We start from the raw sequence: 19,329 nt of genomic DNA on the forward strand, positions 1-19,329 counted from the left end.
ATCATAGCTGAGCAGGACTTGACCTTGATCTCTTTAGTCTTAGTTCTCTAAGAAAACATTTCCATATTTGGAAGCTTTTCTCACAGTTCTCCAAACATCTAAGATAACACCCTTCACATTTTTGGAGTAATTCCCAGATTTCCCAGTTCAAGCTGGGAACAGATGATATAACTGGGAAGTAACCAAGGAGAGGACTTTTTTAGTAGTGGCTCCAAGGTTACTGCTTTTTAAAAAAAAACCAAATTCCAATATTTCAGAATTCTACTTTTCATTTTGCCTTATCCAGAAAAAAAAATCTTTAAAAGACACACAGAAAAGGGAGCAAATAGTATATATGTATCTTTTTAAAAATCTAACTTTTTAAACCCAATATTAAACCTTGATCCCACAGAAAAAAATAGTGATCAATCTTTTCACGACTTGTACTATATATCCAGTGAAGGGCTGCAAAACTTTTGACTACCACACTGTGGGTGTAGCTTATTTTGTGACTGTAGGTTGCCACTCATGTGACCAAGTGGGAGTGGCTTGATAATCATATGACCAGAGGTGGCTTAAAGGTCATGTGACTGGCTTAAAGTGGCCAACTTGACGTCACTCACGTCAAGGGTTTGGGTTAGGGTTAGGGTGTCTGGCCTCTCCTCGCCTCAAAGAGATACAATTTCCCTATCTATTTACTATTACTGAACATCCAAAATATATTATTTAATTCCATGTATATATGCCATATGTGTTCATACATATTACACACAGGCACACAAAAATATACATTATCTACTATATAAACTGTATGTGTATGTACACACATACACACACATGCACAGCTCTTCTAAAATTATACACATTCAACCTCATTTACTGCGGGAAATACAACTTTAGTAACTGAGTAGTTAATGCATGGAACTCACTACCTGACTCTATAGTATCATCACCTAACACACCCCCTCCGACTATCCACTGTTGATGTCTCCCGATTCAATCAATCAATCAATCAAACTAGATCACTTCATCAGTGCTGATGAGGTTACCTAGTTTAGGTGTAATAAAAAGCCTGTAAGAAAACAAGCAAGCTCAGAAGAGCACCAAGATCCATCTGTCCAGGATAACCATCTGTCTGAAGTAGTGTAGGGTTTCCTGCCTGGGGGTGGTAGTGTTGGACTAGAAAGCCTCTAAGGTCCCTTCCAACTCTGTTGTTGTTGTTGTTATCCCCACAAATGGTCATAAGTCACAGTTAATGTTATTGTTGTTGTTATTATTACTGGTATTATTTTAAATAATCTTTATTAAGTTTCTACATATAAAAAACAATCTAAACAAACAAAACATACAAAGAAAATAAAAGAAAGAAAAATGAAGGATAGACAGACAAATCAGCTTATAACCTATAGAACATATAGAGCGTTCAGTTTCAGTGGTGTTCGATATATGCACATCATTATTTGCTTATCATCAGTTAATATATTTTTTTCACTACATACATATATTTATTTGTTGTATAAGTCATAATTTGTCAACCATACTGTTGAATATCACTATCAAACGACCTAATATTAAATATTTGTATCTATGTGGAATTGTGTGTTTATTTTAACTATGTGGAATTGTGTGTTTATTTTCTTTAGTTCTGTATACTATATTGTATTCATTTTGGATATTTCTGAGGAAGGTCCGGATTCGTTTTTAGGGGTTTTATGTTTCATCGATTTATGGTGCAGTGTTTCTATATTTTCATTTTATTTGGGTACGAAAGAAATGAGTGTCTAGTTTTATTATTATTTATTTATTTATTTATTTATTTATTTATTTATTATTTAGGTTTTTTAATGTATTTTTTTCTGTTTGAGCCATTTGTACCAATTTCCCCATATTTTGTAAAATTTGGATTTATCTTTTTACCGTAATTCCAAAGTCATGTTGGTCATTTCTGCATACTCAAGGACCTTAATTATGAAGCTTAAAGTTGTGGGGGCTGTTTCTGTTTTCCAATTTTGTCCATTTAGCAATCTTGCCACAGTTATAATATGTTGTTGTTGTTGTTGTCATCATCATCATCATTATTATCCCCTCAAATGGTCACAAGTCACAGTTTTCAGTGCCACGGCTAGGCAAGCCTTTTCAAGCTTTTTACCTGTACCAGTGCACTGAGGTAAGTCACGCCGCACGTACTCTCTCCCACCTCACCTCCCCCCCTCCCCCAACTCCCCTCTCTTTCGGGTCTCTTAGCCCGACGTGCTCGTTGGCTCGCGCACGCGCCGTCTTTCGCCTCGACGGCGGCCACTCACTCCAGCGCCTTTCGCTCCCTCTCCCTCCCTCGTCTCATCCCTCCCCCCCCCCGCGAATCGCTTCCTCGGTGACGTGTTGGGGGGGCGCGGTGGCAGCACCTCCCCGCGCGCTGCTTAAAAAGAAGAAGAAAAGAGGGAGCGAAACATGAGAGCCCTAGTGAGCTCCAGCTCCCGCCGGCAGCAGCAGAGGAGGCATCCCGCCCGGAACGCCGGCTTCGTGGATAGGGAAGCCCGCCTCTACCGTCGCCTCCTTCGCTTCGGGGAACCTTCCACCCGGGGAACTTTACGCACGGCGCTTGGGCACCTGGTCAAGGGGCGCGACCGTCCCGCGCCAAAGCTCCTCAGCTTCTTGCCTTGGCTCAGCTGGGGCGTGCGCCTGTCTGCCTGTCTGCCCGCCGGGTTTTGTCCGCTGCCCGTCGCTCAGCTGTCGCGCTTCTCCCGTTGGCCTCGGAAGGCGACGTCCCGTCTTAAAACAAACGCACAAGCGCCCCCCCCCCCCGAGGTTTCCAAAGAGAAGCCTCTGCGTCCTTGGATTGCCTTGGGATTGACCACCTCAGCTTCCCCCAAGCGCCATGGTGGGGCTAAAGAGGCTCCCCTTGAAGTTACTCCTGGTGGCCCTGGTGCTCTGCTTCTTTGAAGGGGAGGCCAAGCTGGGGGAGACGGCTGCCAAGAGGAGAAGGTGCTTGAACGGCAGCCCTCCCAGACGCCTCAAAAAGCGAGACAGGAGGCTGATGCTCCTGGAGCCCCCCAGCAGAGGGGAGATGCTGTGCCAGGGGTTCTACCCTCGCCTGTCCTGCTGCTCCAGGGCTGAGAGGCAAGGAGTGCTCCAGATAGAGAGCAACAAGGTAGGCTCCGCAGTTGGGTTGGATAATGTTGGGTGAGAGAGACCATGCAGAAACGTTCATCCGAAGAAACCGGGTTTGGGCATCTAGGGTTCCAGTGATTTGAGAAAGGAAAGGACAATCAGCAAAACGTTACTTCTTGGAGAGATGTTTCAGGTAGTAGTAAATCATCTTTGCTAGGTAATGAGTGTTGCTGGATTGGAAGACCATTGCCTGTAGGACGTTGTGGATTGAGAGGTGTTTCTTGTGGTCCCTCTTTGGAGTACAGTGGCACGATTTCTAAATATCCTTGTCCTGCTGACCGAGAATTGTTGGAGCTGTTATGTATTACCTGTGAAAGGCTTTAGAATTGAGGAAAAGTTGACTTAGTTGAACCTAGTGAAACGCTATTTCTTCTAGATGCTGGACTTTTGGCATAGGTGTAGTCCATTTGGGGGTGTTTCTTACCAAGTGGGGTTAATTTTAAATGCTTAAATGATTCTATCTGCAGCATCTTGTATCTTTGTTCTATCTGGGTTGTGAGGAGGAGGAGGAGTATTACTACCGACCTTCAAAATTAGAAGGAGGATGCATTCTAAATGCTGGAAAATAATTAGAATAAATCCTGGATACAGGAAGCTGTCTATTTCACTCAGCCATTACTAGCCAGGTGCTCAGGGGATTTGTAACATCCACGGAGGCGGAGGAGGAAAGTATGTTACGAAGAGAGCAGGGTTTATGTGTTTAGTTTAGAAGGCAAATTTTGAGATAAGGAACCAGCAAAGGAAAGGAATAGAAACATCCGCCTGAGAATTTCAGTTATCAAATAGGAACAAATGCAAAAATGAGTTCATGAATAAAGTAGAAACTTGTAGAACCTGGACTACAGCTGAAAAGGAGATGATGCAGTTAGAGGAATCTGCCAAGAAGAATTAGTGGATTTTCTTGAACTCGTTTGGCATGCCATGATAGTGATGAATTGTAAATTAAAGTAGTGGTGGTGGTGATAGGTTTTTTTTTCCCTGAAGTGAGAAAAATGTGCACAGTTTGTCCACAAGTTTGGGCAGGAAACTTCAGACAGCAGATGGTGACTGGGAGAGAAGATGATGCCAGAATACTTGAAAACTTTTATGGTGTCTTCAGGTCTTCAGCAATTAACTCAGGCTACTCTGTAGAGAAGCTGAGAGCACCGGATGAGTGAATTCCATGAATTTATTCACAGCAAATTGGTATAGGATAACATCGTATGTGCATTGATTGACATTGGTTTCATCAAGAGAGAATGCCTGGTACATTGTCTCTTATATTTCACAACTCTCGATTTATAAATGTTTCATTGACTTTAGAAAAGGGAGTCAATAGGTAACTTTTATTTTATTTTATTTATTTATTTATTTATTGGATTTGTATGCCACCCCTCTCCGCAGACTTGGGGCGGCTAACAACAATGATAAAAAAACAACATGTAACAATCCAATTTAGTAAAACAACTAAAAACCCTTATTATAAGAACCAAACATACCATGCATAACTTGTCAATGGCCTAGGGGAAGGAATAACCTAACTCCCCCATGCCTGGTGACAAAGGTGGGTCTTGAGTAGTTTGCGAAAGACAAGGAGGGTGGGGGCCGTTCTAATCTCTGGGGGGAGTTGATTCCAGAGGGCCGGGGCCGCCACAGAGAAGGCTCTTCCCCTGGGGCCCGCCAAACGACATAGTTTGGTCGACGGGACCCGGAGAAGGCCAACTCTGTGGGACCTTATTGGCCGCTGGGATTCGTGCGGTAGAAGGCGGTTCCGGAGGTATTCTGGCCCAATGCCATTTTATTGGAAACATGGTGAGAAATGACAGTCTAGCTATTTTAGAATAGGACAGTGTCTGCTTATTGATGGGGGCTGCAATTCATTGCCTTTCTGCCATGTGGACGTTATACGTTTTGCAGGCTGTTGCAACGTGCAAAACTGAAGCTAGGGAGGAAAGTGGGATGAATAAATGTCATTGGGAATCACTGCACGTGAAACAAACAATCAGGTGTCTTTCTCGTTGCCCTCCCACTCGCCCCCCCCTCTCCCACTCCAGCATTTAGTTTAATTAAGAATTCCTCTGTTACAACACTCCAGTTGTCAAGGTCTGAGAGTGGCTTGGAAAACTTGTGTTTCAGTTTTTCTGGCCCAGGCACAATTAAAAAAAAAAAAATACCCAGGCTGAATCGGATTTTTATGCTCAGTTCACGGTAGATTTCACCCCCATTCTCATGTAAACAGCTTCTACGAATCAACATATGTGTCTGGGTGGTATCTCTCACTTTGTTTTGTAACAAAAAGCCATATTGCATCATTTAATTTGCTCAAGTCATGCAAATAGGGGGGAAAAAAATCAATAGGACAAAAAGGGCTCGACTTATCCTCCTCCCCACTACTGCTGCCCACACACAGAGCCCTGTTGCTTATGGCAAAAGAATAACAACAACACCATTGTGTTTGTTGGTTGGTTCGCTAATGGGTGAAACTGGAGAACATCATTCTCCTTCAGTCCCCTAGCTCTGTCCAAATGTTCGTGCCTTTTGAGGAAGCATTTGTCCCATTGCCTCCGCTCCCAGATGGGTGAGAGCTGCTTTTGCTGCAGGGTTTCACCGAATCAAACTCTATTCTTACCAGATGCAACGGGAGCTCGGATGGCTATTTTGTCCTCGCGTTTGGCCAGAGGTAGTAGTGTCAGCAAGCTCCTGTGCGGTAATCACATTAACTGCACACTAACTGCATTCAGATCATTTTCTAAAGGTTCTAACTGAAACCCACAAATGCCCAAGCCAAGCTGGGAAGGAAAATGCCCTTAATTGTCCAGTTAGCATCATCGACAGTTAGCCACTGCAGCAATAGCGTAGCATCTGCTACACGAACTCACTGGAGAATTTTGTAATAATAAGTTATATTGATGTGATGAGTTCACAAAAAAGAGTTTCTAGAAGTTATTAATTTGTGACAGTTAAGAAAGTCTTACTTGTATTCAGCATTTTTCACATTTGTTGACGTTTTAACAATATACTTAATTGCAAGGCATAAACTTTATCATAGAGGAAAGAGAATGCATCAAATAATTTCAATTGTGTTTTTTTAAACTGCTTATTTATATAAACAGAAAAAAGTAATACTTTACATTTCGGTGATAGCAAGCATGCATACAATGCAATCTTGTTCATACATACTTAATTAACTCTGCAATAGAGTTTAAGATCAGTTAGGCATGCATAGGTTTATGGATTTGGAGTTTGATAAATAAAGTTTTCTAATAGATGCATGTGGAATTCTTTTTGGATTTTTTAAGAAAAACATTTCTTGTACATTAGACATTTGAGGCACGACTTTTCATTTAGAATGCATTCAATACATTTAAAGACAGCAAACCCTATCTGTAATCTGGAAGGAATCCAAAAACTACATTAATATGTTTTGAAGTAACACAGCATATATGTGTTTCATATAGTAGTGAAGGTAGGATACAAAGTGGAAAATGATGAATTCCAGTGCCCCTTTACCCATGAAAGCCGGTTGAGTGACGTGGGGCCAGTCACTCTCTTTCAGCCAAACCCACCTCGCAGGGTTGTTGTGGGAAAAAGAGGCAGAAATGTGTTGGATATGTTTGTCATCTTGAGTTATTTACAAAAATAATAAAGATGAGATAGAAACAAATAAAAAAGCAAATGAATATTCTAAGGAAGAGGTGTTTCAGCAGAGTTAAAATAAGGCAACATGTTCAGCGTTTACTTTAGTTACAAAGAACTTCAAAAATTAAGATTACATTTGTCAGCCCTTTAGTAATTTTTATGATCAAAATTAATGATTGCTACCAGAAACATAGCCAGTCTCTTAAGAATCACAAAGTTGAAAGAGAAATAAAATTACAATCTTCTCTTGTGCAATTGTATCATTGATTTAATTCACTAATCTCATCAGCAAATAATGCATTCTAATATTTTGTGTGTGATTTAAAGGTTTGCTTGCAAACTGTCAGGCATAGTGGTTTTTCTCTACCTTGGATGGTTTCACAACTGAGGTTCTTATGGAATGAATGAAAAGTAATTGTTTTCAAGTGTGCCCTTTTAAGATCATTTGTTTTGTCTAATTCTTTCTTAAACAAAAGCTATAGTTGAACACATCCAGCTAAACAAATAACTCATCTTTGGGTCCCTTTAACAGCTGCCTTGGTCCAATGATCTATTTATTATTCTCCTAAAAATGAAACTGAATTTATTAAAGACATAATCTAGCACTATAGTCCGGATAAAGTTTATGTTAAAATTGGCAGATGAATAAGCTTGCAGTTATGGGTTTTGCTATTGATTTATTGCCAGGCCAAATCTTTCAATAACTGCCATTTCTTTATCTGAAAGAATTGTGCAAAAGTTAATAAATAAATTAAGAGATGTCATAATTAGTTAGCAGTAGACAGAATAATTAGAATGGATGTTGTAAAAGTGTAACTCAATATGATTTTATGGTTTTTCATATTACTTTTGAAAACAGAGAACAATTAGCAGAATTTTTTAGCTTCAAGACATGGTTATTATTAAAATAAATTTGAATTTATTGGTGCTTTTGGAGCAATTAATCCGTTTATTCATGTCCTGTACATATTTTTTGGCCAGTTAGTAAAGCCAAGAACCGAACGTTATGTACTGCATATGAGCAAACATTTTCCAAAGCTCAGGTTGAGTAACTGTCATCTTCATTTTAAAATAGCTCAGTTAACAGATCCATATTGTGAGAATAATCGAGAACAGACCTTTGTGTGCAAAATTGCCAGGTTCAGTACCTGATATCTGTTCTATCTTCATCACTGAAAACCTCAACACCATTGTTTCAAAATTAGGTTAAGACTGGGTATGTTGTGTCTGAAGATGACTGATCAGACCAATTTGGGCATTGAATATTCTACACATGTTAGACAGGCCTGAGTAGCCACTGCAGTTGTTGGCTTATTTGGTGTTTCAGCAGTGTGCATTGCTTCATAAGCTTGACAGCACTAGAAGCTACACCAGGTAGGGAGGGTTTTTTTTACAACATTTCACAGTAACCTCAGACCAGGATACCTGCGAGACCGCCTTCTGCCGCACGAATCCCAGCGACCGGTCAGGTCCCACAGAGTTGGCCTTCTCCGGGTCCCATCGACTAAACAATGTCGTCTGGCGGGACCCAGGGGAAGAGCCTTCTCTGTGGTGGCTCCGACCCTCTGGAATCAGCTCCCTCTAGAGATTAGAACTGCCCCTACCGTCCTTGCCTTCCGTAAACTCCTCAAAACCCACCTCTGTCGTCAAGCGTGGGGGAACTGAGACATCTGCCCCTGCCTATGTAGTTTTAGTGCATGCTATGACTGTATGTATGTTTTTATATTGGGGTTCCTTATTTTTAGTTTTTTTTAAAAAATGTACAATTGCTATTTTAGATTTTAAATTATTAGATTTGTCAATATATATTGTTTTTTATCACTGTTGTGAGCCGCCCCGAGTCTGCGGAGAGGGGCGGCATACAAATTTAATAAATAAATAAATTAAATAAATAAGTGAGTGAGTGAGTGAATGAATGAATGAATGAATGAATGAATGATTCTTTATCCTCCATGTGAGCATCTTCCAGCAGAAGGAACTCTTTGGGTATGTGCTTTTCCAACATATGGATGACTGACCTACCATAGATTTGTACTTTCATGAGCCCTGTGTGGACTGATGGTAAACCTGATGGTAGTAAAGTATGTTTGAAAAGACATTTGAAAATGTATTTCTTTCAGCTGCAGTAGATAATGGTGAGTTAGCTAGTCTGATGTCTTGGAAGGTAGCCATATGAGCACCAGAGCTCACATAACCTTCTGCTGCATGAATCCCAGCGACCAGTTAGGTCCCACAGAATGGGTCTTCTCCGGGTCCCGTCAACTAAACAATGTCATTTGGCGGGACCCAGGGGAAGATCCTTCTCTGTGGCGGCCCCGGCCCTCTGGAACCAACTCCCCCCAGAGATTAGAATTGCCCCCACCCTCCTTGCCTTTCATAAGCTTCTTAAAATCCACCTCTGCCGCCAGGCATGGGGGAACTGAGATATTCTTTCTCCCTAGGCCTTTACAATTTTATGCATGGTATGTTTGTTTGTATGTATGTTTGGTTTTGTAATAAAGGTTTTTTAGTTGTTTTTAGTATTGGATTGTTACCTGTTGTTTTTATTATTGTTGTTAGCCGCCCCGAGTCTACGGAGAGGGGCGGCATACAAATCCAATAAATAAGTAAGTAAGTAAGTAAATAAAGTAAGTAAGTAAGTAAGTAAGTAAGTAAGTAAGTAAGTAAGTAAGTAAGTAAAGTAAGTAAGTAAGTAAGTAAGTAAGTAAGTAAGTAAGTAAGTAAGTAAGTAAATAAAGTAAGTAAGTAAGTAAATAAGTAAGTAAGTAAGTAAGTAATACTGTAATGTAACTTCAATGTTCATATGACACCTCGATTTAAAAAATGAGCTCTTTCTGTAGAAACACTTCCATAGTTCAGGAAGACTTATCTAGCACATGTTTGATTTTCATTTCTCAAACCATTCAGAGCTTCGCATAGCCTATAGACTCTCTCTCATTTGCTTGACTCATTTGCACAATATGGGAGATTTTGTGGCATTTCTAAGGATGCAGTTTTATTGAGTGTAGTATAGTAGTCTGCCCAGATGAGAAGAATTTCCCTGTGTGTACAGTGTTCCCTCGATTTTCGTGGGGGATGCGTTCCGAGACCGCCCGCGAAAGTCGAATTTCCGCGAAGTAGAGATGCGGAAGTAAATACACACTATTTTTGGCTATGAACAGTATCACAAGCCTTACCTTAACACTTTAAACCCCTAAATTGCAATTTCCCATTCTCTTAGCAACCATTTAGATTATTACTCACCGTTTATTTATTAAAGCTTATTAAAAAACAATATTTATTAAAGGCACACAAAAGTTTGGCGATGACATATGACGTCATCGGGCGGGGAAAAACGTGATATAGGGTAAAAAAACCACAAAGTATTTTTTAATTAATATTTTTGAGAAACCGTGGTATAGACTTTTTGCGAAGTTCAAACCCGTAAAAATCGAGGGAACACTGTATTCTTAAAATGTTTTCTCATGACCAGCTCAACTATATAGGCCAGTGTTTCACAACTGTGGCACTTTTAAGATATGTGGACCAACTCGCAGAATTCCCCAGCCAGCATGCTGACTGTGGAATTCTGAGAGTTATTATTATTATTATTATTATTATTATTATTATTATTATTATTTATTAGATTTGTATGCCGCCCCTCTCTGTAGACTCGGGGCGGCTCACAGCAATAATTAAACAATGTACAACAAGTCTAATATTTAAAAGTAACTGAAAACCCCTTATTTAAAAAGCAAGACATACACACACACAAACATACATACATACTGATATATCAATTTGTCAAAAAATTCTGCAACTCTTCATAAGTGCAAAAATAAAAATGGCGCACGAAGAGCATTTTAATCTAAAGACCTTCTTGGACAAAAGAAGATTGCATATGCAAGTCATAAAAATAAATTTTTGAGAAATTTCAGTTCATACTGGAAATAACTATTTATCATTTTGTGTGTGTGTATTTATGTGCATATGTATGTACACACACACATACACACTGTTCAAAATATAACAATGCCAAAGTAGCCACTGCACATGCAAACATTTTAATATACAAAGTGTTCATATATTAGAAAGTTGCCTTTCAATTATTGTTGAAGTTGCCACATCTTAAAGTTGCCAAGGTTGAGAAATGGGTCATTTTTCAACCATTTTTTCCACAAAAATGGTCCAAGGGCAGTGGAATGAGCAGGACTGCACTCGCAGCATCAACTGGCTGGAGCTCTGGGCCATACATCTGGTTCTATGACACTTCTATCAGACAATCTCCAGCCAACACCTACTAATCATGATGGACAACGTGGCCACCAAGGCACATATCAACCGCGAGGGCATCACACGGTCCAGGGTCCTCATGGAGGAGGCCCGGCAGTTGAATTTCTGTTGGGAAAGGCATTTGTTTTCAATTTGGACACGATCAATTTGAGCATATCTCAGAAGTGGCCAACATTAAGGTGGACTGGCTCAGCTGAGCTTCCATGGATCATGCCAAGTGCCACCTGCACCCGGACATATTCTGGTAGATGATGGACAACTTTGGCCTCCTGGAAAAGGACCTATTTGCCCCCCCCCCCCGAAACAACACAAAACTCCAGAGGTATTTCACCAGATTTGTGATGACAGGAGTAGAAGGGACCAATATTCTCCATACTCCAGGGCCCCAGGGTCTATTATATACCTTCCCTCTCCTTTCTGTCATCCTTCTTGTGATCCAGAAAGTCCTCACAGAGAAGGCAGAGATTCTTCTTGTGGGGCCCCACTGACCACACCAGCCATGGTTCTCAGATCTGGTGAGTCTTTTGGTGTCTCCATCCAAGAGGTTTTCCCAGAGCAGAGTCTCCCTCAGCCAGGGGGCATTGGTCCACCCAGAACCTCAATGGTTCCAATTTAAAGCCTAGTACTTGATCGTATCGCTCTGAGGGAGAACAATATATCCTCCAGGGTCATCCAAACAATTCAGACCTCACAGAGACCCTCCACTACCCATGTCTATGATACTTTGTTTTGTTTTTTTTATTTATTTTGTCCAATACACAATGAGGGTTTTAGTGGGTATATATCTATATACACATAGTAAAATACATGATGAAGGTTATAGAGGAGATACTCATAGTAAAATATATCTAAGAAAGAATAGAAAAGAAGATATAGTAATAGAACATATCCATGAAAGAATAGAAGAAGAGATATAGGAATAGAAGAAAGGTATAGGAGATATAGGAGAGCAATAGGACAGGGGACGGAAGATACTCTAGTGCACTTGTACTCGCCCCTTACTGACCTCTTAGGAATCTGGATAGGTCAACCGTAGATAATCTAAGGGTAAAGTGTTGGGGGTTTGGGGATGACACTATGGAGTCCGGTAATGAGTTCCACGCTTCGACAACTTGGTTACTGGAGAATATTCTGCAGGTGGTTTGATAAGGCAAAAATTGTTTCCACGGCAGCCACACAAGGCCAAATTCTTGACTTCCCCCAGGACAGTCTGGATAGGGGACTGAAGCCAAACACTTGTCAGGAGACAAATAGCGTCTTGTCTTCCATTCTGTTGTGTGGTAGGCCAGATTCATTGATGTTCCATCCCACAATCCGTCACTTCTTCTCGGAGGCTTCTAATCTCTGTCTGCCCATCATACACAGTTACCCTACCTGGGACTTATCAAAAATCCATAACTCACTCACCTTACGAGAAGCTCCGTTTGGTGAGCTTGCGCCACCTCACCTGTAAGTGGCGTTTCTGGTGGCCATTATATCGGCCAGCCACATTTCTGAACTGGCTGCCTTGTCAGTTAGGTCCGATATATGTGTATTCCACAGGGACAGGTTCATCCTTTGCCTAAACGCGGCATTTGTTCCAAAGATTAATATGTCGTTTCACAGGGCCCAGGAGGTTATCTTCCCCAGTTTTTGTCTCAGCCAGTTCATCCCTCAGAGAAAAAAACTATTTATTTATTATTTTATTTTATTTTATTTATTTATTTATTTATTTATTTATTTAATTAATTTACTTATTTACTTATTTACTCATTCATTCATTCATTCATTCATTTATTGGATTTGTATGCCACCCCTCTCCAGAGACTCGGGGCGGCTAACAGCGACAATAAAACAGTGTACAATAGTAATTTGGTATTAGAAATGATTAAAAATCTATTAATATAAAAACCAAACATACATACATACATACCATGCGTAGAATTGTAAAGGCCTAGGGGGAAAGAGGATCTCAATTCCGCCATGCCTGGCGGCAGAGGTGGGTTTTAAGTTGTTTACGAAAGGCAAGGAGGGTGGGGGCAGTTCTAATCTCTGGGGGGAGCTGGTTCCAGAGGGCCAGGGCTACCACAGAGAAGGCTCTTCCCCTGGGTCCTGCCGGGCGACATTGCTTAGTTGACGGGACCCAGAGAAGATCCACTCTGTGGGACCTAACTGGTCGCTGGGATTCGTGCAGCACACACTCAATATTTGTCGAGCACTTTGCATTTACATTGACAGGACAGCGCCATTCTGAAAATCAGAATAGCTTTTTCTTTCTTTTTAACCACCCTCCTTGGGCTGTAATATGTTGTGGATTTGTTTGACGATTGTCAATGCCTACAAGCTTTAAGCCAGGCCAATACTAGATTGGATTAAGGCCCACTCGATGAGAAGCGGCGCTACCTCGGGTGCATGGGCAACCCAAGCTTCCCTCGAGGAGGTCTGCCATGCGGCCACCTGGTCATCACCTCCTCCATTCACGCGGCGCTACAAAGTAAATGTTTACACTTTGGCAGAGACATCCTTTGGTACAGCAGGTGATCAGAAGAGAAGGATTTAGGGGTAGTGATTTCTGACAGTCTCAAAATGGGTGAGCAGTGTGGTCGGGCGGTAGGAAAAGCAAGTAGGATGCTTGGCTGCATAGCTAGAGGTATAACAAGCAGGAAGAGGGAGATTGTGATCCCGCTATATAGAGTGCTGGTGAGACCACATTTGGAATCCTGTGTTCAGTTCTGGAGACCTCACCTACAAAAAGATATTGACAAAATTGAACGGGTCCAAAGACGGGCTACGAGAATGGTGGAAGGTCTTAAGCATAAAACGTATCAGGAAAGACTTAATGAACTCAATCTGTATAGTCTGGAGGACAGAAGGAAAAGGGGGGACATGATCGAAACATTTAAATATGTCAAAGGGTTAAATAAGGTCCAGGAGGGAAGTGTTTTTAATAGGAAAGTGAACACAAGAACAAGGGGACACAATCTGAAGTTAGTTGGGGGAAAGATCAAAAGCAACATGAGAAAATATTATTTTACTGAAAGAGTAGTAGATCCTTGGAACAAACTTCCAGCAGACGTGGTTGGTAAATCCACAGTAACTGAACTTAAACATGCCTGGGATAAACATAGATCCATCCTAAGATAAAATACAGGAAATAGTATAAGGGCAGACTAGATGGACCATGAGGTCTTTTTCTGCCATCAATCTTCTATGTTTCTATGCTTCTATCAAAAACTAGGGACTCGGCAGCCAGTCTCAGCCCACCCGGAAGGACAGCCAACTTTGGCTTGTCCCATTCCTGGATGCTGTATCCACCACTGTGGAGAAGGAGCGTTGGCCTTACCTAATATGCTCCTTCTCAGCCAGGTGTATATAGCATCTAGCCCCTCCCTGTTATCCATTTGACTTTTAACTGTCTCAATTTTCTCCTTCTTCCTCCCACCCCCTTTTTAAAATTTTATTTATTCATTTGTCCAATACACAAATACATAGGAAGAAAATAGACATGTGGTAAAGTGAACTTAGAGGAGAGGATATATGAAAGAAAGAAAATATATATGATAAGTGAGAGAAAGGAAAGACAATTGGATAGGGGACGAAAGGCACACCAGTGCACTTATGTACGCCCTTTACTGGCCTCTTAGGAACTTGGAGAGGTCAATCGTGGAGAGTCTAAGGGAGAAATGTTGGGGGATAGGGGTTGACACAATTGAGTCTGGTAATGAGTTCCACGCTTCGATAACTCGATTGTTGAAATCATATTTTTTACAGTCAAGTTTGGAGCGGTTCGTATTAAGTTTGAATCTGTTGCGTGCTCTTGTGTTATTGCGGTTGAAGCTGAAGTAGTCATTTTGCTTTTCTTTTTTGTAGCAAATATCACTGTTGAATGAGAATGGGTTCCTCTGTGGTGGGTGGCAGTGCTGGTTACTCCTGTTCTTTCTCCCACAGCCTTTTTCAAATTGCTGATACCGTCCAAAAGTTCCAGCTGCCACTGTCAGCTCTTTATGTCACAGCTGCCTCTTTTTTTGGGGCAGCCCAGCCATGCAACTGTAGGAAGCACAAAAGCTACTGCAGCTACTGCCGTCCAGTTTGGCCTTCACAGAGTTGGCCTTCTCCGGGTCCCGTCAACTAAACAATGTCGTTTGGCGGGACCCAGGGGAAGAGCCTTCTCTGTGGCGGCCCCGACCCTTTGGAATCAACTCCCCCCAGATATCAGAGTTGCCCCCACCCTCCTAGCCTTTCGTAAGCTCCTTAAAACCCACCTCTGTCGTCAGGCATGGGGGAATTGACATGTTCCTTCCCCCTAGGCTTATAAAATTTGTGTATGGTATGCTAGTGTGTATGATTGGTTTTTAACTTGTGGTGTTCTTAAAATTAATTTAATATTGGATTTGTCTTGTATTGCTGTTGCTGTGAGCCGCCCCGAGTCTGCGGAGAGGGGCGGCATACAAATCTGATTAAACTAAACTAAACTAAACTAAACTAAGATGTTTCTTTTTATGATGTAAGAAAACTTGCATTTTCTATTCTGGGGGAAAAACCTGCATTTCAAATATGGTATTATCATTATGACTCCATATCCATACAGGTAGTCCTCAACTTGCAACAGTTTGTTTAGTGACAGCTCAAAGTTACAATGACGCTGAAAAATTATTATGACAATTTTTCAGAGTTATGACCTTTGTAGCAACCCCATGATCATGTGATCAAAATTCAGATGCTTGGCAGTTGGTCCATATTTATGACCATTGCTGTGTCCTAAGGTCATGTGATTACCTTTTGCAACCCTCTCACAAGCAAAGTCAAAGTCAAAGTCAGATTCACTTAACAACTGGGTTACTAACTTATCAACTGCAATAAAATTTGGGGTTCAAATAGGGTTGTAAATTGAGGATTACCTGCAAATTTGTCCAGCTTGAATTTTTATTCAAACTGGCAAATATAACAAGTTGTTCACATTTCTATTCCTCCCACTGACTTTACACTATAAACTGGATTGTTAAGTAATGTATTCATTATGAAATACATTGACCATAAATGATTGAAATTTTTTGTATATCTAATATTAGTTTGAAAAATTAATTTTAAAATATGTTGAGGGTCATGAGAGTCAGAGTCTTGATTTAATTGATTACAGTACAGTGATCCCCCGATTATCGCGAGGGTTCCGTTCCAAGACCCCTCGCAATAATCGATTTTTCGGGATGTAGTGGTGCGGAAGTAAAAACACCATCTGCGCATGCGCGCCCCTTTTTCCATGGCCGCACATGCGCAGATGGTGGAGTTTGCGTGTGGGCGGCGGGGAAGACCCAGGGAAGGTTCCTTCGGCCGCCCAGCAGCAGCGAGGAGCCGAAGATGGGGTTTCCCCGTTGCCCAGGCAACGGGGAAACCCCATCTTCGGCTCCTCGCTGCTGCCGCGCTGCGGAGCAGATCAGCTGTTGGGCGGCCGAAGGAACCTTCCCTGGGTCTTCCCGCCGCCCAGGCAAAGGGGAAACCCCAAGATCGCTTGCCCGTTCGGCTGCCCGCCCGGCCGCTTCGCTTGCCCGTTCACCCTGTTCGCCCGGCCGCTTCGCTTGCCCGTTCACCCCGTTCGCCCGCCCGGCCGCTTCGCTTGCCCGTTCACCCGCCCGCCCGGCCGCTCGCTTGCCGCTCGAGAGCAAGAGGGGGAGAGATAGAGAAAGAGAGAGAAGGAAAGAAAGAGATGAGAGAGGGAGGAAGAGAGTGTGAGAGAGGAAGAAGCAAGATAGAGAAAGAGAGAGAGAAAGAAAGATGAGAAAGGAAGGGAGTGACGTCATCGGGTGGAAAAATCGCGATATAGCCTTTCGCAAAGATCGAGATCGCGAAACTCGGGGGATCACTGTATATCTGCAGAACATTCTTTAAAAGGTAATTGAGGATGAAGGTAGCAAAGAATATTTATGGATTTTGTAATATAGGTACCACTTGGGACCACAATTTGTAGTTGAATTTTGTTTGCTAATTAATACAATTAACAAGTACTGTAGAATGAAAAGAGCATTGGTGTTTTGGAACTTTGGTATTAGAGAAGTTTACTGAGGATATTGGGGATAGCCAAGAATACAAACAACCCAGATTTTTCAATAGAGCTAAGGCTCCAGTCCTAAGCATGTTAGAAGGAAAGCAGAGCACAACCAGCAGCCAGATGTATTGACTCAATCACAGTGGTAATGAATGCACTGCTGGAAGATTTGAAAAAGCAGGTTAGGGATCATCATGGAGGAAATCTATTTATGTGTCCATACGAATTGATAACAATCTGATGGCACATAATTAACTAACTTCTTATTATTATAAGCATGGAACTCATTACTGGACTCCATAGTGTCATCCCCAAACCCTGTTGTGTATGCCTAAGAACTCATGATTGTTGTAGTAGTTTCTACTTCCAATATACAGTATTAAGAGCCAGGGTAGCGCAGTGGTTAGAGTGCAAGACTGCAGGCTACTTCAGCTAACTGCTAACTATAGTTCAGCAGTTCAAATCTTACTACGGGCTCAGCCTTCCATCCTTTCAAGGTGGGTAAAATGAGGACCCAGATTGTTGGGGGCAATATGCTGATTCCTTAAACCGCCTTAGAGGGAGCTGTAAAAGCACTATGAAACATAGAAACATAGAAGTCTGACGGCAGAAAAAGACCTCATGGTCCATCTAGTCTGCCCTTATACTATTTTCTGTATTCTATCTTAGGATGGATATATGTTTATCCCAGGCATGTTTAAATTCAGTTACTGTGGATTTATTCACCACGTCTGCTGGAAGTTTTAATTATAAATGTAATGGTGATAGAAACATAGAAGATTGACGGCAGAAAAAGACTTCATGGTCCATCTAGTTTGCCCTTATACTATTTCCTGTACTTTACTTTGGATGGATATATCTTTATCCCAGACATGTTTAAATTCAATTACTGTGGGTTTACCAACCACGTCTGCTGGATCTGTGATCCTGTTTATTGTAATTCTATTAGAATAATGCAGTAATAACAGCAACAATAAAATAACAACAGAGTTGGAAGGGACCTGGGAGGTCTTCTAGTCTAGTCAAACCCCTTGCTTAGGCAGGAAACCCTACACTACTTCAGACAGATGGTTATCCAACATCTGCTTAAAAATTTCCAGTGCTGCTCCTCGCTGCCTCAGAGTCCCTCTTTTTTTTTAAGCCTTAAAGTTTTGGATTTTTTTGGTTCCCCTCACCTCACCTTCTTCCTTCAGCAGCGACTGTCCTCCTCCTCTTCTTCCTCCTCCTCCTCCCACCCAAATTCCAAGCTTTTATTTCTTTCCTAATGGGTTTGCACACATTATTTGCTTTTACATTGATTCCTAAGGGAAAAATTGCTTCTACTTACAAACTTTTCTACTTAAGAACAGTGTTCCCTCTAATTTTTTGGGGGGGTGGGCGGAAAAGTATAGTGTCTGAGCGGCAGTCCCTTCGGGACTGGGCGGCACAGAAATAATAAATAAATAAATAAACAAACAAACAAACAAACAAACAAATAAAAACCCCACCCTGTTTTGCCTTAGAGAATTTCAAAATAAAATACTGTACTGTGTGTCTATAACAGTGAGCTCATAATAGGGCAACTCTATCAATATCAAAATGCCACTTAAATAGTTGAGCTAGTTTCAAACTAGATTTTGATTTTCTTTCTCTCTTCCTTACTCCCATTCTTTTTCTTTCTCTTTTCCTTCCTCTCTTTTTTCTATCTGTTTCTCTCTCTTCCTCTCTCTCTCCTTCCCTCTCACTCTTTCCCTCTCGGCTTCTGGGCAGGTTTGGAAAACTCTGAGTTGATGATGATTTTTAAGTGAGCGATTGCTCACTGCTCAGCTTAGAGGGAACTATGCTTAAGAACCTGGTGACGGAATGAATTAGGTTCTTAAGTAGAGGTACCACTGTACTGGCTAAATTTTAGCGTACAGTTACAAATACAGTCTTGAAATGTATTTGGGCATGCATAACACAGTATACTACATTATTATATTAAATATAATCACTTTCAGTGTTACAGTAATTAGTAGCATAAATGTGAATTATCTTTTTATTGTTTGCGGTGTTTTTCTCAATTAACTTGAATTAGTAGGATGTAATTTTCACACATTTACATTACCTTTATTTCTGTGAAACAAAACATACATTATGGAATTATAACCCAGCAACTTTTCCAGACATAAAGAGTGACTGCACTTTTTGAAAAAGACATGCACACCACAGCTTCAATTTTTGCATTTTGTTTACACACAAAGAATTAGGAGAAGGGAAGTCAGAGTTGTATTACTTATTACATGAATAATTTA

At 41.2% G+C, this 19,329-nt stretch overlaps 1 protein-coding gene across 1 annotated transcript in view; it reads left to right on the top strand.

Annotated features, from left to right (window-relative positions):
• Nucleotides 1-2,780: 2,780 nt before the first annotated feature.
• Nucleotides 2,781-19,329, top strand: part of HHIP (hedgehog interacting protein) — a 111,462-nt gene continuing 94,913 nt past the window's right edge. Inside the window, exon 1 of the mRNA XM_070756647.1 lies at nucleotides 2,781-3,127. Coding sequence (XP_070612748.1) covers nucleotides 2,855-3,127 — 273 coding nt within the window. The 5' untranslated portion in view covers nucleotides 2,781-2,854. The remainder of the gene's footprint in view (nucleotides 3,128-19,329) is intronic.

Source organism: Erythrolamprus reginae, chromosome 7, assembly GCF_031021105.1.
Source record: "Erythrolamprus reginae isolate rEryReg1 chromosome 7, rEryReg1.hap1, whole genome shotgun sequence".
Taxonomy (NCBI): domain Eukaryota; kingdom Metazoa; phylum Chordata; class Lepidosauria; order Squamata; family Dipsadidae; genus Erythrolamprus; species Erythrolamprus reginae.